At 39.5% G+C, this 26,542-nt stretch overlaps 1 protein-coding gene across 2 annotated transcripts; it reads left to right on the top strand.

The window, feature by feature from the left end:
• Nucleotides 1–152: 152 nt before the first annotated feature.
• Nucleotides 153–24,736, top strand: LOC125462984 (specifically androgen-regulated gene protein-like). 2 transcript variants are annotated; one of them, XM_048553557.2, is made up of 4 exons: nt 153–492; nt 5,996–6,177; nt 13,760–13,961; nt 17,954–24,736. In XM_048553557.2, the coding sequence occupies exons 2-4, from the start codon at nt 6,073–6,075 to the stop codon at nt 19,387–19,389; spliced, it is 1,743 nt and encodes a 580-aa protein (XP_048409514.1). In that variant the 5' UTR covers nt 153–492; nt 5,996–6,072; the 3' UTR covers nt 19,390–24,736. The 2 variants fall into 2 exon arrangements, with proteins under 2 accessions (XP_048409514.1, XP_048409513.1); XM_048553556.2 differs by lacking the exon at nt 153–492 and adding an exon at nt 503–1,195 and having other exon boundaries at nt 17,954–24,735.
• The last annotated feature ends 1,806 nt before the right edge of the window (nt 24,737–26,542 follow it).

Below are 26,542 nucleotides of genomic sequence, written 5' to 3'. Positions count from 1 at the left end.
TTGAAATAGTCGCAAAGCGCTGGAAACACAAAACAGGTTTGACAGCACCTGTGACGAGATACAGACTCCAAGGTGCCCCCTCTTCGGAAATCAGATACGGAGTCATACTTGACACGAAACGTTTCTTTTCTTCCACGAAATGCTGTCACACCTGCTGAGTTTCTCCAGTAATTGTTTTCATTTCAGATTTCCAACATCCCCGGTTGACGGCATTTATTAAACTACACCGCGAGCAGCGTTAGAGACTTTCAGTGGTTAGTTTTTTCACCAGTGGGGCCGGTCTGGAATTTATATCGGTTCGTGCTGTTGGTGGGGGGGTAAGGTTTCCCCGAAGCCCCTTTGATGAAAGGGGCATTTTCTCGTAGCAAGAGGCGGAGCATTCCTCGCGATCTGGCCGAGGAGAAAGCGCTGATTGGTCGAGGAGCTGAACGATACTGGATCTGGGTGAATGCCAATTGGTGAGGGGCGAGGCAAGGTTTGTTGTTGACAAAGGTGAGTGAGCGGGATGCGATCGACAGGTTCAGTTTAAGAAAAATGAAGGAATCTGATTTGTCACCATGTGCAGAGATTCGAGAGGGCTGGTTTGTTTATTGCAGGTAGAAAGCCAAAGTTCATTGGCTGGCATGGAAGGGTGCATCTCTAAAACCGTAAAGGGAAGGATTAAGCAAAGAAGTTAACGAGCAGACGCACTAAAACACAGTAATTTACCGGAAGCACCAGTGAGAGCGTGTTTAATTTGTTTTGAACTGTCCGTGAGCGCTGTCCAAACGTAGTTGGTTGTGTTCAAGTGAATGAATAATTAAACCGGGAGGCTCTTTCAACGTCATTTAAAGCGCAAAAGAAAACGGCTGGTTGAAGTTCTCTTGACTCGGATCTAAATGAAAGTACGCTCGTGGTCAGGATAAATCTGGTAGCAGTGAGGGCACAGCATTGTCCGGTGGAGAGGCCAGAGATTTCGCTGCAAATCAGCGCGCTGGCAAACGCCTTTAAGGCGTCGGTTAAGTGTCTCCCAGTCTGGACTGTGCAGCGAATTCGTGTCTGCTCGAGGACACAAACTTTCCGCTTATCTTGATCCAGGCTGATTGGAAAATCTGGGAGAACCCTTCGCTGGATTGTAGGTGAACGAGCTGATTGTTTCAGGGGAACGTTGCTTTTCTATTCACTTGAGCAAATTCCGGAAAGTGTTGTACCCAAGGTAAGTCAGGATCGCTCTTAGCTGCTCCGAGATCGTTGTCAGGCTATTTTTTTTCCTTCTTAAAGTTAAAGAAAAACTCAAGTTTCGCTATGTTTTGTTGGGCAAGGACTGGGGCTTTTTAAACGATGTGGTGGGAAAATGTGCGGAATGTTCTTGACTCATCATTTCTGGTATCCGAAAGCAACCAAAGTTTAGCGCGGACCGTTGGTGTATTGTATAAAGTACACTTCGAGTACTTCGTTTCTAACGTTTTAAAGCAGATATCCTCGTAAAGATTTTTTTTAAAAAGCAATATTCAGTTTGGGCTGAATCTTATCCCCACCTTTGGTCAATAATATCACATGACCTGACATACAGTGGTTGAGTACCATTCTGCTCGACTAACCTGCTGTTTATTGCAAGAGCAATGCGTCATTCTTGTTGGGTAAAACTTCTGTCTCCTTGGTGCATACCTGAGCATATTTTGCCCCTTCGTTTATTTTGGTGTTCACTGAACGAAAAGTAGATATCTGTCCGTGGGTTGGACAAGTTAAATAATCGCGCATTCTGGGAGAAACGCTCGTTTATCAAATATTGAAATTGAAATTCAGACCAAAAGGAGAAGCATTCTTTCTCTGTTCCTCCCTTTTACATTTCCTGGTGAAGAAACGGAATAGAAAGGTTGTTTTAAAACTGGATTCTTCCTCCCTTTTCACTTTTGAAATTTACAAAGCGGTGTTCAAACAACAGAATTTTTTTTTAAAAAAAGAACTGTTAGTCTGATTAAAATTCTAAATGTCCCTTGTGGGTTTTGAACGGGACTCGTGTACATTTCCACAAACACATTTGGAAAAATGCACTGTATAGTTTTATTTACTCTCTTCCTTAAAAACATTTTCGTGTTTTGTAAAGGGGTTTTCACAGTCAAAGCTTCCAACTTTTTATCGTCGCATTTTAAGTGCTGTTGCCGCTCTTACTGTGTCGCCGTCTGACTCCCCATTTTATGGCAAGTGCACACCCATCATAGCAGGGGTCCTTGTCGTGTAGTGTTTGTCCCTAACACTGGGTCGGGAGGCCCGTGTCCAAATCAAATACATCTGAACAAGTTGATTAAAAACATTTGCATCATCATCTATTAAATATCATTGTAGTAATAACCTAGTAGTCAGCTTGTGTTCAGGAAGCTTCAATATATGAATACGTTTTGATGTGTAAAATTTGCTGATCTGGGTGAACTTAAATTAGCTCTGATTTTTAAGGAGACATGTCCTTTTCAGCTGAATAAAACATTGGTGCATCACCTTCCTGTTGAAATTATCTTCACCATTAAAATTAGCTTTGTTGTCACATGTATACTCTCACTAGTACAGTGAAAAGTTTAGAAGTTGCCACTTACAGTGCCATGTTAGCTACAATGATGTCTGGTACAGATTCTCAAGTATAAATTTTTAGGGGAAAAAACAGAAAACAAAGCGTCCAGCATGATAGACCTTTGTGCCATCTTATGTACAAAAGTACAGATTTATAGGAATAAATTAGAAAAACAAACAAAGAAAAAGTTGAGAATAACAATCCTGCCAACTCAGTCTGCACTGGTACCTAGCATCCAGACTAGACCATGCCAAGCCTTGACTCCTGAATGCATTGGCTTCACCTCGAGGCTGGGAAAGCTAGGAGTCTCTCCTGGATGCACCTCAAGGCTGGGAGCTTGTGCTGCCAGAAGTCCCTGCTGGCATTACCTCGAGGCTCTTGAGGCCGAGAGTCCACTCAAGGGCAAGAGGTAACAAGAAAGAAGGAAAAAAAACACGAAGAAACAGAGCAGGCGAGCTGTGGCTGAGGAGTCCTACTCTGCCACCATCTTGGAATCATTTATACACAAATGCTGCTAGCTTCAAGAAAGTGCAAGTGTTTCATTAAACTGAGAAATCTAAAAGATGCCATTGTCTGAGATTTTAATCACTCAGCCATTCCCGGCTATGCCTTTGGCTGCTAAGGCCCTAACTTCTGGGATTCCCCTGTTCCCCTAAATATCATCACCTCTAACACCCCTTTCTCCTTCAAGAAGTTTCTTAGAAACCTTTCTCTTTGACAAAACCTTTTTGGCCACCTATTCCTTTGTGATATATGTTAAATTTTATTTTGTACTACTTCAATAATGTTAAGTTAATACAATAAATTGTTATGGTTAGCTTGATGGACATGGTATATTCTGTTGGGCTCATAGTTGAAATGCATTGAACTTGTGCTGCCACTGAATTTGCATAGAATGCATAAGCAAATTAGACTCACCGCTAACAATTTAGACCTGATTTGAACCACTGATGCCAGGGAGTCACTTAAAGATTGCCTATAATAAATTTAAAAAGAAACAAACAAACATACCAGAAATGTGCAGCAGGTTTGGTGGTATCTCTGAAGAGAATCAAAAATATAATTTTCAGTCAAATATTACTTAAGAAGATGGTTTTAGGAAGCAGGCTTTTTGGGATTCAAAGAGGAGTTGTATTTGAATCTGTGGTAACCCCGTTTCTCTCTTCACATGTACTGATCGTCCTTAGTATTTTTAGAATTTTATTTTCTTGTTTTGGAACAAAGAAATAGCAGAGGAACTGCACAGGTAATTTGCTTCAGTTTTCACAGTGGAAGCAGCACACCAGAACTTCGAAAGTTAGGGGACAAAGGTGAGCATAGTGGCCATCGCTAAAGAGAAGGTGCTGGGAAAGATCAAAGGACTGGTGGATAAACCACCCAGACCAGATGAACTACACCCCAGAGTTCTGAAGGAGTCAGCTAATGAGATTGCAGAGGCATTGTTAGTGATCTTTCAGGAATCACTGGAGTCAGGGAGGGTGCCAGATGACTGAAGGATGGATAAAGTAACACCCGTATTGAAGAGGGCAGCGGGGAACAAGATAGGAAACTGTAGGCCAGTTAGCTTGACCTCAGTTGCTGGTAAGATTCTAGAATCCATTATTAAGGATAAGATCACAGAGTCCTTGGAAGTGTATGGTAAAATAGGGCTGAGTCAGCATAGCTTCATCAATGGTAGGTCATAACTGACAAATCTGTTAGAATTCTTTCAGGAGGTAACAAACAAGTTAGAGGAGAGCCAGTGGCAACGATCTATTTGGATTTCTAGAAGGCCTTTGACAAGGTGCTGTACAGGAGGCAGTTAAATGCAATAAGAACCCATAGTGTTAGGGACAAGGAACTGGTACGAGAAAAGGATTGGCTGTCTGTCAGAAGGCAAGATTTGGGGATAAAGGTGTCTTTTTCAGGATCACAGCTGGTGACTAGTGGAGTTCCTCAAGGATCCATATTGGGACCACAACTATTTATGTTATACTTTTAATGATTTGGATGAAGGAACTGAGGTCATTGTTGCTAAGTTTGCAGATGACACAAGGAGAGGTGGAAGGGCAGGTAGTGTTGAAGAAATGGAGAGGCTGCAGGAAGACATGGACAAAGAAGTCGCACTTGGAATATAATGTGAAGAAGTGTGAGTTTATGCACGTTGGCAGGAAAAATAGAGGTGTAGACTTTTTTTTTAACATGGGAGAAAGGCTTCAGAAGTTTGAAATGCAAACGGACTTGGGAGACCTAATTCAGGATTCTCAAGTTAATGTATAGATTCCGTTGGCAGTTTGGAAGGCAAGTGCAATGTTAGTGTTCATTTCAGGAAGGCTACAAGAGCAGGGATGTACTGCTGAGGCTGTACAAGGATTTGGTCAGATTACATTTGGAATATTGTGCACAATTTTGGGCCCCTCAATGAAGGAAGAATGTGTGGATGTGGAGGGATCCAGAGAAAGTTTACAAGAATGATTCCAGTGATGAAGGGCTATTCATATGAGGAGCAGTTGAGGACTCTGGTTCTGTACTTGTTGGAGTTGAGAAGGATGAGGGTGAATCTCAATGAAACTTACAGAATACTGAGATGCCTCGATAGAGACGATGTTTCCACTATTGGGAGAGACTGGGGCCTGAGGTCACAGTGAAGGACAACACTTTCAGCCAGACAGTATTGAATCTGTGGGACTCATTGCCATAGAGGGTTGTGGAGGTCAATTCGGAGTGTATTTAAAACAGAAATAGATTTAGTTTCTTGATTAATAAAGGGATCAAGGGTTACAGGAAGAAGTTATGACAATATAGTTGAAAAACATACTAGTTCTGAATGAGTTCATTCTATCATTCAATGGGCCAAATGGCCTAATTTTGTTCCAAAAATATTATGTTCTTATTGCAGCATCCACACTATTTTGTTTTCATACAATGGTTAAAATAATCTATTAAGGGCTCCTGTGGTGCGATGGTAGTATCCCTACCTTTTGTACATAGTTTGAAATTGAATTCACCCACTTCTGTCAATATTTCCTTGTCATCTTCTGCTGGCTTGTTTCACAATCCTTCTCCAGTCAACTGTACATAATAATTATCCTGTTTGCCCCAATGTTAGACGTAGTTTTCCTTGTTATGCCATTATCAATTGCACTTCTTGCAATCTGGAACACAAAATATTGACAAGATAAAGTCCACAACTTTAACCGTGGGTGTTCCCACAGTAAATTCACAAGGCATGACACATCTAAACATAAAACACCGTGACATCCAATATACGCTACAGTGCACAATGCCTCATGTGTAATTCATCTCAGATGTTTTCCTGGCTTTTCTGTTACAGGAAGTAATAAGGTAGAATATATTGTGACATAACAATGTGATTTGATAATGCTTGGTATTTTCTTATTTAAATTTCTTTTCTCTGTTTTATTATTTTTACAATGATATTCATAAGTTTGTTTTGTTTTCTGATTACAGTCACTATTGGCTTTTTCTGGTTCTTATTCACTGTACACTCTTGCCTGAACTGATCCAACTAAGAAGGCCCTAGTGCGATGCCCACAGGTGATACGTGGATTGGACAATTTCCCATGGATTCCATGCCCAGTGTCAGTTTTGTTGGAAGCTGCAACAATGTAATGAGCACTAACTCTGCTTTTGTAAGTCTTTCATATTTTAATAAGAGGTAGCAATTTTCCAAGTTGGGTGTGGTAATTATATAAAGGAGACAAGATAATCTGATGTGTACATTTTAAACAAAATCTCATCACACTGAGCAATTATTACTAATATTCATTTAAGTTGGTAGGTTTTTTGCAACAGTATGTTTTCTAGTTTAAAAGAATGACATTTCTGATCTCTTGACCAATTTTGTAAAATTTAGAATGCCGTAATTCAAGCACACAGTGATCAAAGATTTTATCTCGACAGTATACAAAATATTATTTTATCAGTGAATTGTGCTATTAATCATTTTAAGAATATCTGTATCACCCAATTATGTCTCTACACATTTTTAGCTGTTAGAATGGATGACTTCCCTGTATTATTAAACAAGTTGTGTCATCAATAGGTAGTAATTTTGATTGTTTTCTTTAAATCCCTTGTATGCAACCAATTGCAATTCATGTATTTGTTAAATTTTTAATCCTGTGCATTTGGCAAGCAAAAATGTTCTCTGATTCTTCTTTTTCTGTGAGGCTTCTTATTTTTCATTTATGAATGATATATTTGCATTTTGGGACCTGGGTACAATTACATAGTGGTAAAAAAGGCTTTTAATGTTTTTGAAATCCAGTGTTGAACCTAGCCAACAACATTATTATGTGCAACATTACAAAACAATTAACAGGTATTTCTGCTATAACATATGCTTCATTAACATGAATTGGCTGTACTGCGATTCATGAATAATGGATGCTGTTAGGATAATGCGGACTTTCTACTTTACATTATAACAATTTTCTGTACTGATTTCCTTAAAATGCACTTTTCTATAGCGCAAGGTCACATATAAATGCAACTACCGTGTTATGGGAAAAATACTTATACCTGTATTTGTCTAAACCAGAGGGAAGCATTTTTGTTTTGATATTCATAACCTCTCCAAATTAAATTTTGTTGTTTACAGTTTCCAAATTCTTACTGAACTGGCCAATATCTCATCATTGAATGCATGCTGTATCTAATGTAGAGGGGAGTAAAAGCCGACAGTGTTTTGGCAATACCAGAATTAATGTATCAATACGTTGAATCACAAAACCAATGCATACTTTCTTAATGTAAGAGGCACTTCAAACTAGTAAAACTAATCAATGTGGAATTGAGATGGGATATAATTTTCAATTGCTGTAAGTCTGTAACATAGTTGGACAGGTCTAAAACTTTACACATCAGAATATTAAATCCATACACTTTGTAAGACATCTCAATGAATTGTATGGACATTTCTACTAACAAAATGTACCAATTCTCTCTCTCGATTTTTCCAAGTCTCTTAACTACCATAAGTGGCACTTGGGAGTTTGGGAAGGGAGTGGGGAGGATTTGGGGCTTAAAAGTGACACCTGAGCTTGTGGTACTTGTATAAAATAAACCACATTTTTATGTATACTTCCAAAGATGGTTGTGGTTTTCAAGTACAAAGGGAATTTGTTTAAGTTACTAAGTATGTGGATTTTATTTTATTTTCATGCAAGAACAGGAGTGGGACTAATTGGATAGCTCTGTAGAAGTGCCAACTCAGGCACAATGTGCTGAATGATCTCCTTTTGTGGTTAGCATGCAACGTACAGCAATCAGTGTGAGAAACAGGATCCCTAAGGAGTCATTGGTTTCCTTGCTCATGGTAGCTATTTTTGTGATAACATAAGTTTAAAAATGGACCCCTGTTAGATATTTGAGAAAGAGATATTAGGACATCCTGTATGTTTAACTTTTTTGACAAATTGGTGAACCCTTGCCTTTCATTCAAAGAATGTAGAAGAACCTGCTTTGACTGACTTTTCAGATCACCTGAAACAGGTACTTCCAGTTAGGATTTACATTTGTAGATTAACTGTGATTCATCTCTGTTTAACTCGTGGATCAGCATTTTTTTGTTACTTATTAAATAGCATAGCATTCACCTTACAGTTTTAAAAAAAATACACATAGCAGCCTGCATTTAACGTAGCTAGTGTAATAAAGCCACTTAAAATTTCGCTGCAAACTGCATATACTAGCCTTTTGCATTTTATTAGATAGTTGGTCACTACTTTTCAAGCCTCCTACTCCTTTTTATGTTTCTACTGTAACAAATAGAATCTCATGTATAAATTATTTAAAACTTGAAACAATTGTTTCAGAAGGTTTGGACATGATTTACTAATCCACAAAATTATTTTTTTCATTTTAAGATTACCAGTCTATCATCAAATAATCTTGAGGGCTGCAAATCAGTCAGTATGGCACAAAAGATGACAACTCAGCCATTGAAATTATGCCAGCTCATTTGAGACTCACTGGTCTTGAACAGGTTGGTTAGAAAATATCTAGACAATTTAGTCAGTCTGTGCTCCAGCCCTGTAATCCTTTTTTCCATAGCCACTTTGAGTAATCGATTATCTGCTTCCACCACATCATAGGTAGGGAATTTCAAGTCATTGGCAATCATTTATTTAAAGGGTCTCTGTGTCTCACACATACACCGAACAAATCTCTTCCTTCAGTGCCTTAAAGGGATTGTCTGTGTCCGCCATCCTTTGAGTCCTCAGCTGATTGGAACTGATTTTCTTTAGTCTCCCCTGCCTTAATGAAATCTGCCACAACTTTCTACAACATAGACACACTTCCCCTTATCTCCTTTACTCCACGGAGACTAATTATAACTTCCCTAAGCCAACAGTTAAAATCCCTTATCCCTATAACTACTTAGGTAAATCTCCTCAGTTCCTGTCAAGGATTTTCCCAAAAAGTATCGATCAGAAGTGGCCACAAACTTTCTAGTTGCCCCACCCCCTTTCGCTATTTATTTTGGAACTCCCTTCCCCCTCCCCCATTTCTGAAGAAGGGTCTTGACCCAAAATGTCCACTTTCTTGCTCCTCTGATGCTGCCTGGGCTGCTGTGTTCCTCCTGTTTGTTATCACAAATTCTAGTTGTGTCCTAATCTAAATTTTTATAAAAGTCTAGCATAACTTCTCTCCTTTTGTAATAAATTGCTATATTTATGAAGCCAAGAAATGATATGCATCACTAACTGCTCTCTTTAATATGGTCTACCACTTTTGAAGATTTATACATCGCCCCTAGCAGGAAGATTGTGACAGCTCTTTCACAGTCTCCATCTCCATTTCCTTTAGCATCCAGGGTCAAAATAATCAGACCAAATGATTTAGCAACTTTTAAGCATTGTCAACCTTTCTGGTACAGGTTTCGTGTCAATTTCCAAATTGCTAGCAGCATTTTGCAACATTCTCTTAAGTATTCCAGACCTACCCCTGTGCCTACAAGCATCAATTCTGTTCCTGTCTCTTACAATCCATTATTACTTACATGCCATGAGATTATTTTTGGGTTCCCTTATTATGTTAACTGCAATTCTCTCACTTGGCCTCTGACAATTTTATTTTCCTCCTTTCCCAACCAACCCCCACAACTGCCTTCAGCATTTTTTTATTTGATTGTGGGACATGGCATCATGCCTACTGCCTATCACTAGTTGCCCTTGAGAAGGTTCTGGAAAGCTATTGCCTTAAACTGCTGCAGTCCATTATCATGTAACTAGACCCACAGTGCTGTCAGGGAGATAATTGCAGGATTTTGACCCAGTGATATGAAAAGAGCAGTGATGTATTTCCAAGTCAGAATGGTGAATAGGATGGATGGAAAAATTTCAGGTGGTTGTGTTTCCATTTATCTGCTAACAATGTCTTTCTAGATGGAAGTGGCTGTGTCGAAGGAATGAATTTCTGCAGTGCATCATGGAGACAGTAGCTGCAGCGTATACTGAGTATTGGTAGCGAAGGGAGTGGATGTATGTGGATATGGTGCATAATCAAATAGGCTGCTTTGTCCTCACTGATATCAATTTTGAGTTGCTGGAGGTATGCTACTCCAGGCAACGGGGGAATATTCCATCACAACCCTGACTTGTGCCTTGTAAATGGTGGACAGGATTTGGATGTCAGTGGGTGAGTTACTCACTACAGGATTCATAGCCTCTGATCTGCTTTTGTAGACACAGCATTTAAATGGCTAGTCTAGTTCAGTTCCTCATCAGGAAAGATAACCCTCAATATGTTGACAGTAGGGAATTTGGCGATGGTAACATTGGATGTCAAAGGGGGATGGTTAGACTCAATTATTGGAGATGATCATTGTCTGGCTTGTGTGGCATGGATGTTACTTGCCGTGTGTCAGCCCAAGCCAAGTCAGCTGCATTTGGGCATGGGTTGCTTGAATACCTAAGGAGTCACACATCCTCCTCTCTCGCACTCTCTCTCGCACTCTCTCTCGCACTCTCTCTCGCACTCTCTCTCGCACTCTCTCTCGCACTCTCTCTCGCACTCTCTCTCGCACTCTCTCTCGCACTCTCTCTCGCACTCTCTCTCGCACTCTCTCTCGCACTCTCTCTCGCACTCTCTCTCGCACTCTCTCTCGCACTCTCTCTCGCACTCTCTCTCGCACTCTCTCTCGCACTCTCTCTCGCACTCTCTCTCGCACTCCTGACCTCATGAAGGAGGGAAAACTGAAGATGGATTGGCCTAGTACAGTACCCTGAGAGACCACCTACAGCCAAGCCATCTTTCTTTGTGTTATGTATGTCTCCAATCAGTGGAGAGCTCCCCTGCCCCCCCGCCCCCGGCAATTCGCACTGACTCCAGTTCTGCTACGTTCCTTAATGCCAACTCGGTCAAATGTGGCCATGATGTTATGGGCAGTCACTCTCAGCCAACCTTTGGAATTCAGCTTTTATTTTGTGCATCTTTGAACCGAGATTGTAGTGTGCTCAGGAGATGAGTGGCCCTTGTGGAACCCGAACTGAGTGTCAGTAAGCAGGTAATGCTTAATAACACAGTTGACAGCACCTTGCATCACTTTACTGATGATTGAGAGTAGACTGATGGTGGGGTAATTGGCTGGGTTGGATTTGCCCTACTTTTCCTCAGGCACTGGGCAATTTCCCACATTGGGTAGATGCGAATGTTGCAGCTGTACTGGAACAGCTTGGCTAGGGGTGGGGAAAGTTCTGTGGCACCAAATCTTCAGTTCTATTGATGTAATGTTTTCAGCGCTGTGGCCAGCTAAGGTGCCATATGGAACAGTGTAACATATTCTCAATGTGACTCTGTCTCTGTGAGTACAGTGCAGTCATTATTGCTAATAGAGTCATGGACAGTTGCATCTGTGGCAGGCAAATTGGTGAGGATGAAGTCAAGTATGTTTTCCCTTGCCTTGCCCTCTTTATTTTTGAGGTGTACCGAGCCTATACCTAACACATTCCTTGGAGATCACCCATTGTACATAGTCTTTTGAATCCACTTTACCTTGGGTAGATTCCCCTTCATCTCACTGAAGCTGGCCGCCTTATTTGGAAGTCACCTTTTAGATTATTCTTTGTTCTTCTCCATTGCTAATCTACACTTTGGAGTGATTGCTGTTTTCTTATTCACATTTTCCCTCACAGACTCTTGATTCACCTGGTCCGCCTCACTGTTCACTGCCAGATCCACCAAATCCCTCCTTAATAGTTGGAGTGAGAACGTACTGTTAGCAGAAGTTCTTCTGTATATGTTTCAGAAATGCCTCCATTCCTTGAAAATTCTAACAATTTCCTAATTCATATTTGGATAACTAAAGGTGTTTATAATCACCAAACTCTTCATGATTTTTGCACAACTATCTTTTCCCTGCAAATCTGCTGCTTGATTATATCTATCTCGCTATTTGGAGGCCCAGAAATTATACCCAAATATCATGCACTTTGTTCAGATTCATTACGTAACAACTTACATTTATGTAGTGCAGTAACATATGCCAACACGTTTGTCAGGTGCATTAGCAATTGATTGGTACTGACATTGGGCCAATTTAGGAAAGTTCTTAAGGGAGTTTCTTGGAGAGAGAGGTTTAGAGAGGAAATTCCAGAGTTTAGGTTCACCACTAGCTGAAGGTATAGCTGCCAGTACATGAGCAGTTATTGTCATAGATTTGTGAAAAGGCCAGAATTGGAGGAGTGGAGATATTTCTCAGGGATTTTATTGAGACTGGAAGTGTTGAGGCTATGATGTGAATTGAGTATGAGATTGAGAATTCCCCATTGAAATCAATGATATCTTGTTTTTAAACTTGTAAAAAAATTCACCAATAGGAACAATTATCTTTAAATGTTTTAAGCATAAATTTTAAAATGGCATTTTAGGCTAACAGGTGGCTGGGTCTGTAGTCGTGCTTTCTCTCTTTTAAAGACTGTAAACAGTACCTTGACAATTGATGAACCTCTCTTTTCCATTCTATTAAGAAGACTTTGATCCATTATGGGTAAGATTGAAGGGGTGATAAAACACAGATGACTCAGTAGAGCTTTTATTGAGCAAGCTTTAAGGGATTTTTTTCTACAATGGAAGTTTAAACTACAGTATTGAAATGATATTGGAGTGAAGTGAGATAGTTCATTAGCATTATGGGGAACAATGTACTTTATCATTATGCAAACATGAAATGGACTGATTTGAAAGCTGGTCATTATATTTATGGCTGTGTACATACTGTGAAACAATGTAGTTTAATGCTTCTTACCTAACCTTATCACTCAGAATTATTTACTTAGTCCACCTGCTGAGAGATTGAAGAACTGTCCATTTGAATGACTTGACTATTTAGTTCAGATCACCAATTGGATAGTGTTGTGATACTAATGGATTACACTATTGTACAGCTGACATTAGGCAATGCAAACAAATACAATGTTTGTAAGCCATTCAGGCAATTTACAAGAGTGAGTAACATTACTCTACTTGACAGAATAAGGCAAAATCCCAATCCTATTATCATACTTTGTGGTTTGATGAAGCCTTTTAACAAGGTGTTCTGAGTGAAACAATGAATCCCATTGAAATCTCTGACTGGAAATCCAAATTTAACAGTGCGTTAATCATTTAACTTTGATTTGAATTCCAATTATTCTGGAAAAGGACTCCAAGGATATTTTGAAGGTTGTGAAATTGTATGAGAATTCCATTCTGATTAGCTTGTGAGAGGCAAATGCTCCTATTGCAGGTTAGTGTCTTTGAAATGTTCATAAATGGGCAATTCATTTTGCAATTACCTAATATAGTAAGATTTCAACCTTACTATGTTCTCCATGACTGCTTGGATCGTACTCCAAAATGACTGAATGCAGGAACATGATTAGACAATATTAAACAGAATACCGTTTCTGGCTTCATCCACAATATTGCATCAGTCTGATTCTGGTAGATTTGAATATTATCTCAAGATAACCCTTCATGCATTAACTCTCCTCTGTATGTGTGTGGCTTGGATTAATTTGCCTGTTCTTCCTTTTGACAACAAGCAAGAAAAGTAGTTTTGGTGAATAGTAGTTATTCATAAATCCTGCTTTGGTCAGTGTGGGTCAGTGGTTTTTTTATCACTGATCTCAAATTTCAAACTTGCTTAAACAACATTCTTGGTGTGCTTTGTTTTCTGTTGCAGAGTAAAATGGAACTAAATATTTGCATTGACTTTTCCTTCAATAGAGCGATGAGTACTTGGACTATCTTTCAGCAGAAGAGAGGGAATGTCTCATGTTTCTTGAAGAAACAATTGACGCATTAGATATTGAAGACAATGGGGTATCTACTGAAGAATTGGAGCAAACTGAACATTCCAGTAGAACTGCAAATACATTAGAAAGACCTACGCTGTCACATCCTGAATTAGGAGATCGTCAAATTACAGGTAACACTATAATTTTAAACAGTTATACGTGTTTTTGTGCAATTAGTGACATCTTCATTGTGGTTAGAAGTATATTTGAAATAAAGGTGGAAACAGAGTCCTGAGAGAAGTGGGATTAGATTTAGATCATTCCAGCAAAATATGACACATCGCTAAAGGGCTGAATGGCTTCCTTTTGTGTTGCACGTATCCTTTTCTGTGGTATAAAATAATTTGGATCCAGACCCTGCACCCTGGAATAAATACACCTGGTAACTGTAAACATTGTTGTCATTTTGCTAGGCTCTACACCACAGGCAGAGTATTGATTTTTGCCATTCTTAAAGGCTATTTTTCTTAGCACTATATTAAAGTTGATGAGTAAGACAAATAATTATCCTTGATACTATGATGCCATTATTACTGTCAATGGATAATTCCCTGGCATCCCTGCTCTATCAGTTAAAGATTTTGTTCCTTGACTAGTATTCTATTTTTATATAATGACTCATCCAGCATGGTTATGACTTCTGCTGATTTCAGTTTCCCACTTCCTTTCTATCTCAAGACTTGCTTTTGACAGCTTTCAGTTCTTGAAGGGTCCTGTTGCTCTACTTTGACATCCTAATTACCTTCAATATGACATAAAAATCCCAGTTGTTTTGTAGGTCTACAAATATTTAGCTGATGCCACGTATATCTGCAACCTATTCACCATAGTTTTGTCTTTTGTTCTTGCTGATATTTGTGACCTATAAATCATCAGATAATTTAAATCTCCTAAAGATAATTTTCTGTTATCTTCATATCTGCAAATAAGCAATTTTGCCCTCACCCCTTCCCATGGTGCTTGCATTAAACATCCAGCTCACTATCTCCAACTTTAACTGGGACCTCGTCTGTTAGCTGTAAATTAGTTACCGCTGAAGTTAAAAGGATGGTGCATGTCCCAAGTCCCATTCAGTACCTAAGCTAACACTCTACTAGAGGTTGTGCTATAATGATCAAAGGTCCTGCCTTTTGAATGAAATTTTAACCTGAGGCCATGTATGCCGTCTTGGGTGTGTACAAAATGATTTGGATGGCTTTTCCATGAAGAAAAGTAGTTCCCAGAGCATCTTGACCACCACTAATGCAAATCAAATGATCATCATATTGCTAGGCACAAATTTTCTGCCACATGTCCTATATTGCCAAACTGCCCATAATTATAAAAGCACTGTACTTAAATTTTTTTATTTGTTCATGGGATGATTGCTGACAAACCATCACGTATTACCCATCCCTATTTATTCACTGGTGATGAATGCTAAAAGTGATAATATGCCAATGAAGTGAACTGCTCTGCCCTGAATGATATCAAGCTGCTTGGGTGCTGTTGAGGATTTACTTGCCCAGTACACAGGGAATACTTCACCACTTCTGTCTTGTAGATGATAAATGTTTGAAGAGATGGGAAGTGAGCTATTTGCCACAAATTTCCCAGCCTCTGACTTGTTCTTGTTACCACGGTCTTTATATAGAGTATAAAACTATACAGCACAGGAACAGGCCCTTCGGCCTACCATATTGTGAAGAACATGACACCAAATGAAACTAATCCTTTCTGCCTGTCCTTGGCCCATATCTCTCAATTCCTTGCTTATTTGTGCACTTATCTAAAAGTCAGTTAAAATGCCTCCATCGTATTTGCCTCTACCCTTACCAGTGTGTTCAAGAATCCTACCGCTCCGTGTTTTAAAAAAAAACAAACATGTCCCTCACATCTCCTTTGCTCACCACCACCAGCAACCCCACCCCACCCCAGCTCAAGCCCCTCACCAGAATTGCAGTATTAGACCTGTCAGCTCCAGTAAAAAGATTCTGACTGTTAACCCTATCTATACATCTCACAATTTTACAGACCTCTATCATGTCTCCCCTTGGCTTCTGCAGTTCTAGAAAAAAACAACCTGAGTTTTTCTAGCCTCTCCTTTATAGCTCATATTGTCTAGTCCAGGCTGCATCCCGGTAAACCTCTTCTACACTGTCTTCAAAACCACCATATCCTTCCTCTAATGGGGTGACCAGAATTGAACACAATACCCTAAGTGTGGCCTAACCAAATGGCTGGGCTGATTTACTGTACTGAGGGAATTCTGCAATGGTAATGTTATTGAATGTAGAGGGGTAGTTAGATTTTTTTTTTGGAATAATCACACCCACCACTTGTGTGATGTGAATGTTGTTGTTAGTTTATTCATCAACAAAGCTTGAATGTTGGTTTTGTTGCATGCATACCCAGGCTTGCTTCAGCATCAGAGGCATTGTGAATGGTACAGAACTTTGTGCAATCATCAACAAACATCTCATCTGACCCTTTTTGATGGAAATGTCATTCAGAACCATCTGGAAATGGTTGGAACGAGCCCTAAGCAACTCCTAAATTGCCCGTAGTGTTCAGGGCTGTGTGGGTTATGGGGGATGGGTCTGGGTGGGATGCTCCAAAGGGGGATGTGGACTTGTTGGGCCGAAGGGCCTGTTTGCACGCTGTAGGGAATCTAATCTAATCTAGGGCCCTAAAGCTAAAATGACTATCCTTCAATAGCCATGACTATCTCCCCTATATGCTCAGTATGACTGCACACATTAGAGGAGTTTGCATTGATTTTTTTTTTACTTCTATTTCCTTGATACCAAGTGTGATCAAATGTAAACAGGACATCCCTAAGCAATTACTTCATATCTTCAAATAGATGTAGGTGTTGAAGCTTTGCTATAGGCATGGCTAGTTATGGAGCATTAATCGTCACTGTCACACCCAGGACGTTGTTAGGACCTGTAGCCTTTTGATGTATCCACTATCTCCAGCTATTTTTTTGGATGTCAGTTTGAGTGATTTCAAATTTGGTGAATGAAGCCTGGCATCTGTGGTGTTGTGAGCCTTGGGAGAAGTTAGGGATTTGTCATTGGTTCAGCACTTCTGGTTGAAAGTAGGTGGCATTCTCTTTGGGATTGATTTCCTGGTCTCTTCCATCATTGTGAAATTTTATTTCGCAAGTAAGTGTTTAGCAGACACCCTATTCCTGTCTGGAGGTACCAGGAGTGTCATCCAATAGTTGTGTGATCACTTGATTCTGTCTTTTACAACAGCATTTCTTCTGTTTTAGAATGGATGCACTCCTATGTAGCTTTACTGGGTTGGCACCTTTTTTGCATTTGAGTATGCCTTGTGCTGCTGCCGACATGCTGTCTTAAACAATAAGGTAGTTACCTGGCTTGGTGCTAATGGTAGAGTAAGGGACAAGTCAAGGCTTCAGGTTATAGATTGTGGCTGAATACCTTGTGCTGTGAAAGATGGCCTACAGCACTTTGTGGTTGGTTGTGAGCTGCTAAATCTGTCCTTAAAGTATCCCATTTAATAATGTGTGGTAATGCCGCACACTACGATGGAATATGTCACGCAATGAATGAGGAAGATTTGCAGAGAGAAATGGAGAGGATGCACTTATTTCTTTCAGAGCTTCGTGCAAATGGTAGGTTGGTCAATCCAGTTTAGTTCTTTTAGTTTTTCTGTTGTAGCTTGGTACAATTGAATGGCTTGCTGGGCTGTTTCACAATGTAGTCAAGAGTAAGCCACACTGCAGTGAATCTGGAATTATACCTAGGCCAGACTATCAGGATGACAAATTTCCCACTTTTGAAGGACATTAAAGGTCAATGCAGACTAGGCGATGGCTTTGCAGAATACTTCCAGTCTGTGAGCAAACCTGACCCCGAACTCATAACTGCTCATTTTAACATCCTGCTCACTTGCCCACTTGTCTGTCCTCAGCATGCTATAGTGCTCCAGCGAATAATTCCATCGGGCTGTGCATTATGATGTTTAGCTGTGCTTAACTTCTAATGGCTTTGTCCAAATGCTAACAAATATTTGAAACAACTGTTACATTTAACTGTAGTTTGAGTTATGAATAATTGCTGAATCTATTGAAGTTCTCCTATGTTTGTTTTTGTTTTGAATTCCTTAATAGAACCCGATGGAAAAATCCCAAGAGAAGTTTCAGCAAACAAGAGCAACAGCACTGAATTCATCTCCCCAAAGGTGGTGCAGGAAAATTCTGGAGCACATAAATTCCCCCGGGCAGTTTCACCACACAGCAATAAAAATTGTACTGATTCCACATCCTCACAGATGGTGCGAGCTAAAACTGGAGCAAATACCCTGCCTAAATATACCCAAAAACCTAGTGCTGAAAGCAAAAGCATGGTATCCAATCAGATATCTGAATCCAGCAGAAACCCCATTCTTTCTGAAGATACAAGACGAAGATCCAATAGTGCAATAGTTCAGCATGAATTGGTGGAAACTAAAGAGGAAAAGACCAAGTTAGGACCTCCCACAGCCCCAAAACCCCGGAAACTGCCATCCAATATCATATTGAAAAGCTTCCAGAAGAATGATAATCCAATGGTACCTAATACAAACTCTCAGAGTAGCTTTAAGGTTCCAAAAGGTGCCTCACGAAACAATGGATATAATTTGTCTCGGGACAACAGCACTGATGAAGAAGTAAAACAAGCAAGAATGCAAGCCTTAAGCAAGTTAGGATTGCTGTCAGAGCCAGATGGCCAGAAAAACAGTTCAGCAAGTCCTCCAAGTCTGAAAACAGAGGGGACATCTATCAGTCAGACAGTCACAGCAAGTAATGAAACTAAAAGGAGCCAACCAAAGATGCCAGCGAGAAACACAAACAGCCTGAAGCGTCCAACTGGAATTGGGCCTCCTTTAATCCATTCAGCGGTTGCTGCTGTTGATCCTGGCATGAATGGCAATGCAAATAAAATGTCAAGTGTGACTGTGGGGAATGCAAATAAAGTGCAATGGCAGTTGAGTTCCATGAATTCGAGTAATTTAAAAAGGTTTACAGCCAGCGGAAATGCTCCTCCAACCATGAGCTTAGGTCCTACCCGAAACAGCATGCCAACTACCACAGCCCTTAACCCTGGCATGAGCAACACGCTCCCTATTGCAAGAAGACCAGCAAATGCAAGTGAGGGAGAAGTAAAAAATATAAATGCAGCGCAGTGGCAGTTTGGCGCCACAAAGGCGAGTAGCTTAAAGCGGTTTGGAACAGCTAGTGACAACAACCAGCCCAGCTTGTATTCTGGTGTTGCTCAAACGACTTCGATGGGTGCTGCGTCCACATTTGCTGAGAACACAAGCAGTAGGCCCAGACCTGTGTCAATTTGCTCTGAGAAGGATTTGTCAGTCAAGCATGGATCTACATTAGAAGTTGTATCATCCACTAAACCAGGGAGGAAGTCTTTTCCAATAACAATAAACCATATTTCGGCCAAATTTCAGAGGTCTCCGCCAAAGGCACTTAACGTGCAAGTTGCTCCGCTGGGACCAACCAGTAAAGACCATAGAGAAGCACTGAGAAAACTTGGCCTTCTGAAAGAATAGAAAGGAGTTTAAAAGGCTGCACAGGATCCCATCGACTAGAGAGAGTTCGGTCAACATGCTGGGGGGAAAAAAAACTTATCTAAAATGGGCAATAACTTGCTGCCACATGAAGCCATAGAGTCGTTGCAATCTCCAGCATGGGAATGAAGCTGTAGAATTAACGTGGTTAAAGACATAAATTTAAAACATGCTGTTTTATTTTGTGTATTTAGTTAAATTAATATAACTACTGCAGTTTTTCCATCTTTTGAAATACAAGGCATTTCCTGCCTGTTCACCTTGATTCATTTTGAGGAATATGACTGCCAAAGGCTTGGCAAATGCGAGATGACTTTGTTTTTCAATGTGTGCGCCCAGGGCTGGACTCTTGTCCAATGGTTGAAACCAATAACTGAGACTTAATTAGAGATTCTGTTAACTCTCTTATTAGAAGCAGACCTATTATTGTTGTCCAAGTACAACGAAAGACTTCCTTCAAGAATCTGACTTGCAGTAGAAATGACTGTGTTAAAAGGAGGACATTTTGAAATAATGATTTGTATAGTATGGCTGTTCAGAGAATTTTTGGTTTTTATTGAAAACATTGTTTTAATTATGGCACTGTAAAAGTGTAATCATAAGTGCATTCTGCATTATTATATGAGTGGAATGTTCTATACAGATACTTTAGGTATCTCATCAGAAAAAAACATTCTAGCTCTGCCCATTTATTTCCTGCATCACTTCACAATTTTGTAATTAATTCCATAACATAGCATTAAATCTATTTAAAAATTGACGAGTTGTAGTTAGTTATTGTCATGTGTGAATGCTAAATCTAACATGTATTAAGACATTATTTCAATATTTGTAAACAAACTAGTAACTCATTTACCTGCCAGAACTTTAGAATTAAAACATTAATTTCCAAAACAGTACAATAGATCTTCTTGGCATAGGTTCCAAGTATATTGTTTTTAAATATTCACTGCTGATTTTATGTCATGTATTTAAATTTGGTAATAAAATGCTACAGAATATTGTTATGCACTGCCGAAATTTGCAACATGTTAAGACAAGGAACACACTGCTTCTGTTTTTTTTCATAACTCTACTGACTTATGCAAGCCTTTCTACAGGCCAGCTGCTAAGTGGACAGTAGGCCCTTCCTTTTTTCTTTCAGTGTCTAGTTTCTGTTCTCCTTAGGTCATTTCCTGTGAACTACTTGACAGGATGATATTTGCCATAACTGTAATCTCTTGTCAGCCACCAAGCAAAGATTGCATTTGTCTCTTAGAGTTTTTAACTAAAACAAACTGCAAATTGCCTAATTCTGAGGGATATCAGCTCATCTGCTGCAATGCACCGTTGACTACAAACACATATATATTTATAGTAATGCAATTAAGTTTGTCATTGGGAAGCTTCTAGCCATTTGTATTGGATATATAGAATAAAGAAATGAACCAGTTGTGAATGTACAACTCATATTTGAAATGGAGATGCCAGAGAAATGCTTTTAATTAAAATTTCAAGAATTTGTGGGAGGAATAGATTTCTTCTAAAATTATGATAGCTTTTCAATTTGTACTATAGAAAGTTAGCGCAGTGCTGCATGCCAACAGTAAATGTTCACATTTAGCTAACCAGCTACAATGCTCAGAGTCCTTCAGTTGTGTTTATTTTAAGGTAAGAATAAGACTGTTACAATTAGCTCTATGCTCGAATTAGTGAGGAGAAACTAAGCCAAGACTAGTGGTTACTATCTAGCATATCCCTGAAAGTATGTATACATGCTACAAATCAATGGCTGAGCATCTCGGTCAATATTGTACTCTGACTGTCAAATAGCCTCTAGTGCAGGTGCTGATGAAGAATGAACAAAGATAATTTAGCTGGGATTTTGCAGGACAGCAAGATTGCTAATTCTGATTTCACCTGATGACACTTCTCCAGGCTGTCACCATTGATAGCTCAACACTACCATCTTTAGGATGCTCAGCCTTCATTTTTTGTGGAGCAGGCTCTTTATTCTCTGCTTGTCTCAAACTGCCAATTTATTTTTTTCCCCTATAAATCATTACACAAGTGAATAGATAAGATAAAAATGCACCTTTTAATTCCTTTCTGATTTTTTTTTAGTACTGGGTTGCTTGCGTAGGTGCCTGAGAGACTAATCTTCCATTCCTAGAGATTCTAAGAATGGAACTTGAACATGAGTGAGGAAATAAAATTGTCAAAAAAATGCATTTGAATTAGTTTAAAATCTGTGCTTCACTACTGCCATACGCACACGCACACGCATATGCAATCAGTATAGTAACCAGGAATCGTGATGAGAAGAATCAGGGCAGTCAATTTTGTACTTCATTAGCTACATCTAATTTGTCTAAACTCAAAGTATCTAATGAGCAATACTTTTAAGGGCTGGAAGGAGGAGGAATTAGGTGAAAGTTTAGTGATTCAGCTTTTTTGATCATGCAAACAAGGTGGTTTTCTGACAAGAATCTTCAATGTTTCATAAGCCATAACTTTTGTTTAAAGGGTCTAAAAATCTCAAGATTACAATTGCAATGTTGACCTTTATTCAAGGTTGACCATAATAATTCACAAGAAAGGAAAATGGGGCTTTATAGATGAATGAATGACAAGTTTCAATTGTTTTTCAATGTAGCTTTATGCAAAAGAAAACATACTGTGACAAAGGTATGATTTTCAATTTGTTATTTTGGTATGAAGTGTATGTCGTCATGGATCAGACGTTTGTTCAAAATAAATCCCAATGGAAGTGTGACAACATTTGTTTTCGCGTAAACCATTAGTCATGTGGTTTCTGTTTACACAATATATTGATTGAAATCATTATTCAACAAATGGGGCATACAATATTCCAGTAATAATGGGGGAAAAGTGAAAAATACTTACAGGGCGATATAATTATTGTATGAAGAAGAGTAAGTTTCACAATTTCACTAAATCAGAGTTAGGAAATTGACTATATCAACCCCCTCAATATGAAGCAAAATGTTAACTTTTGGGGTTGAGCACATTTTATATTCTCAAATGATTTTTACAGCAGCAATATAAGAAAATCATTTCCAAGTGTAATTTTACCACAATGAATATAGTCAAATGGTGGTGTGCAGAGATCAAATCTAATGTGATTATAAGTGGAAATTTGCCTAATACCAAATAAATCTCAAATCTATTTGGTTTGGTTTCAGTATTTTTCTATTTCCCTTCTAGTATTTTAAGAGCACTTGGATATGGGTAAATGTAAATAGTAAATGTTGCCATTAAACAAGGGTGGAACTATAACTCATGAACAGTAAAGCTTGTTGACAGAAGATAACATGGTGGATCTAATTTCTACAATGAATGGCAAGACCTTTGTTTGAACTTGTAAATTTTCCATTGATCCTATTCAGCGGCTTGCATGGTTGAAATTAGTGAGCCTATTGATAGCAAAACAAGGGTGGGGCATCCAACTATCAACAGTTCAGGCTATGCAAAAACACTATATATTTAAAGAAGCAGAATTTCTCAGTCCCACAAACTAGTAGATGCAGAGGCCAACAGATTGCATAATGGGTAATTCAAACGGTGGAGGAAATTAACCAATCCAGACAGAAATAGTATGTAAGATAACAAGGTGCAAAGCTGGGTGAACACAGCAGGCCAAGCAGCAGGAAAGCTGACGTTGTGGGCCTAGACCATTCTTCAGAAAATGACCCTTTTCCAGCATCTGCAGTTCCTACTATCTCAGAAACAGTATGTAATTGGTTTCTGCACTTGATATTTGCTTGTTATAAACTCAAACTAGGTCTGTGCTTTAGAACACTATTAAGTGATTCCTAACTAGTAAATCTACAGGAATAAATTCAAATTAGTGTGGAATGAAGATCTTCCATGATACTATACAACATCATAACCTACCAGCTCTTGCCTGACTATTGGAACCAATAACTGAGACTTAATTAGAGATTCTATTTACACTCTTACCAGCAGCAGTCCTATTATTTTTGTCCAAGTACAGCAAAATACTTTGGTCTGAATGTGATGTGCAGTAGAAATAACTGTTTCAAACTGTCCTCCTTTTAGAACAATGCCTTGTGTTGTATCGTTGTTCAGAGAATTTTTAGCTTTTATTGAAAACATTGTTTTAATTATGGCACTACACGTGCAGTGTTAATATTCCCATTTTAGCTGTACTGTAAGCCTATGCATGATTACTGACTTCTGATTTTTTTTGCTTAAGACATTTTTCCAAAATCATTTATATTGACCTAAGCACTTTAATATTTGCTTCCCACGACCAAATTACTTTGTCTTTTGTCTTTTCTCTTGCTAGCATTTACGACCTTTAAATGCTCATAAATTTAAGTCTGAGAATTATTTTTAGGTTCTCTTAATCTCTGCCAGAAAACACAATTTTGTCTCTGCTCATCTCATTCACATCTTATACACTTACGATTTACAAATTGAACATGAGCAGCCCAGCCATTTAAAGATGCCACATCTATTGAAGCTAATGAAAAATATTTCAGAGCTCAGTATTTTTGATGATGTCAGCCTTGACCCATTTCCTGCTTCTGCTGCCATGAGCAGTAAAATAGCAAAATCTCCTACTTTTGTGATTATCTTATTGAAATCCAGCGAATGTTATTGCTAAATATTTACTTGATAGCCACATGCATACTTATTTATTCAGTCAATTGTTGTCATGTGAGCATTACTGACATGGCTAACATTTTTCACTCGTATCTAGTTGTCCAAATGAAGGTGGCAATCGTTCTGAATTGCTGCAGTGCATGACTTGAAAGAGGGAGTTTCAGGATTTTGGTCCGGTAATGAAAGAGAAATAATGATGTACTTCTCAGCCAGGGTGATGTTTGGCTTGATGGGGAACATGTGGAGGAGATGGTGTCCCTATGCACCTAAATTCCTTGCTCTTCTAAGTAGACGAGATTGTGTGTTTGGAACCTACTGTCAAAGAAGCCGGGGTGAATTGCTGCAGTGTATCCTGTAGATGGTATACGTAACAACTACATTGAGTCTGCGGTAGAGGGAATGAACATCTAAGCTGATGCATGAATTGTCAGTTGTCCTGTGGTCAAGTGACCACATGCCCAAGTTAAGTCAGCTGGAGAAAGCGGGCGACCTGACAGAAAATTGGCCAAATGAAATTAAGCAATAGCAGACACTTATGCACTAGAGAGAACAGTGGAAATCGAGGTCAAAGAGGTCACAAAGGTTTGGGGGAACCAGTTGCAGCCAGCTTGAGGGTTATGTGTTGGAGAAGTTTCAATGAGACTTTCCGATAACTTCCAACCAGTGCCTGGCAACATGCACTTTACACCTTACCAGCTTGGCAATAATATTGACATGACCCCATTGGATGCTTGAACCGTGCTCATGACCTCGTTGTTCTGTAATATTTGACCAATCAGCAAGGTCCAGGCTGAAGGAGTTGGTGGATAAAAACATACTCCTTGAAGCCACACTGAGTGAAGGCTCGCCACAAAACTTGTGACAAAATCCAGGGAAAGTACAACCTACCTGCAAGACCCACTTTCATGGAAGGGTGCCAGATCCATGTGGAGAGGAAGGCGATTCCAATGGCCCAACTCAAACACGTGGATTGCTGTCAATAACATCCTTGCTTAGATAGAACTAGATAGAGACTAAATATGAGGGGAATTTGGGAAGTGCTCACATGGTGTTTTTAGTAAAGAATATTTTGTTAATAAAATTGAGTTGAACAGCAAAACAAATTCTGTTACTTTTGTCCACTTCACCGAAACTTGGATAAAGTATTTTTACCACATAAACTGCTCGAAGTATCCAAAACAAACAAATCTCCTTTGCACTGGATTCTGTTGGACTTCTCAACTGCCGTTGGAACTGGCTTAGCAAGCCACTGAGCTTCACTCAAAAAGATGATTTGCCATGACCTTCTCAACGGTAATTAGGGCTGGACATTAAATACTTGTTTTGTGTATGTTTGAATTAAAAATGTACCACACAGCACTGCACTTTCCAACAGCTATTGCAAAAGAGAGGAAATCAAACTTTAATCATGACCAACAATTGCCATGGTGAAGTGAAAACCAGACAGAAATGTGCTTCAGTTCCTTTTTCATTACAACAGCTGAGGAAAATGCAATAGGGTATTTTACATAGTCCTGAATTTGGTTACTGCTATGATTGATACCAAGAAATGGTCGAAGGTGCTGGATAGTGGAAAGACTATGGGTCCTGATAACATTCTGACTAGATATGGTTCAGAACTTGCTTCAGAACGAGACAAGCTGTTCAAGTAGCGACACAACCCTGGCATCTACCAAGCAATGTGGAAAATTGCCCAGTTGTGTCCTGTGCACAAAAAGCAGGACATATCCAACCTGGTCAATTGCCAGCCCATTAGTCAACTCTCGATCATCAGTAAAGTGATGGAAGGTATCATTAACAGTGCTATCAAGCAGCACCTGCTTGGCAATAACCTGCTCAGTGATGGTCAGTTTGGGCTCTGCCAGGGCCACTTGGCTCCTGATCTCATTACAGCCTTAATTCAAACATGTACAGAACAGCTGAAATCCAGAGGTGAAGTCAGAGTGACAGCCATTGACATCAATGCTGTGTTTGACCAAGCGTGGCATCAAGGATTCCTTGCAAAACTGGAGTCAATGGCAACTGGGGCAAACTGTCCGATGGTTGGAGTTACACCTGGCACAAGGAGGATGGTTGTGGTTGTTGGGAATCAGTCATTTTGAGAAGATTTGTAGCTCAGGTTGACGTTCTGGATGTGAGTTTCCTCGCTGAGCTGGAAGGTTCATTTTCAGACGTTTCGTCACAATTCTAGGTAACATCATCAGTGAGCCTCTGATGAAGCACTGGTGTTATGACCCGCTTTCTATTTATCTATTTAGGTTTCCTTGGGTTGGTGATGTCATTTCCTGTTCTTTTTCTCAGAGGATTGTAGATTGATTTGGAGCCAATGTATTTGTTGATGGAGTTCCGGTTGGAATGCCATGCTTCTAGGAAATCTCGTGCGTGTCTCTGTTTGGCTTGTCCTAGGATAGATGTGTTGTCCCAATCAAAGTGGTGTCCTTCCTCATCTGTATGTAAGGATACGAGTGATAGTGGGTCATGTCGTTTTGTGGCTAGTTGATGT

This window comes from Stegostoma tigrinum, chromosome 21 (assembly GCF_030684315.1).
Source record: "Stegostoma tigrinum isolate sSteTig4 chromosome 21, sSteTig4.hap1, whole genome shotgun sequence".
NCBI classification, from domain to species: domain Eukaryota; kingdom Metazoa; phylum Chordata; class Chondrichthyes; order Orectolobiformes; family Stegostomatidae; genus Stegostoma; species Stegostoma tigrinum.
Note: the sequence above shows the minus strand (reverse complement) of the source record. Positions and strands in the feature narration are given on the sequence as shown.

Bases quoted from the DNA above. Each gene is read 5' to 3' on its own strand.
- LOC125462984 (XM_048553557.2), top strand. From the start codon at position 6,073: ATGCCCACAGGTGATACGTGGATTGGACAATTTCCCATGGATTCCATG. The intron at 6,178-13,759 runs GTAAGTCTTTCA...TTCCTTCAATAG, and splicing joins TGAGCACTAACTCTGCTTTT to AGCGATGAGTACTTGGACTA. The intron at 13,962-17,953 runs GTAACACTATAA...ATTCCTTAATAG, and splicing joins AGGAGATCGTCAAATTACAG to AACCCGATGGAAAAATCCCA.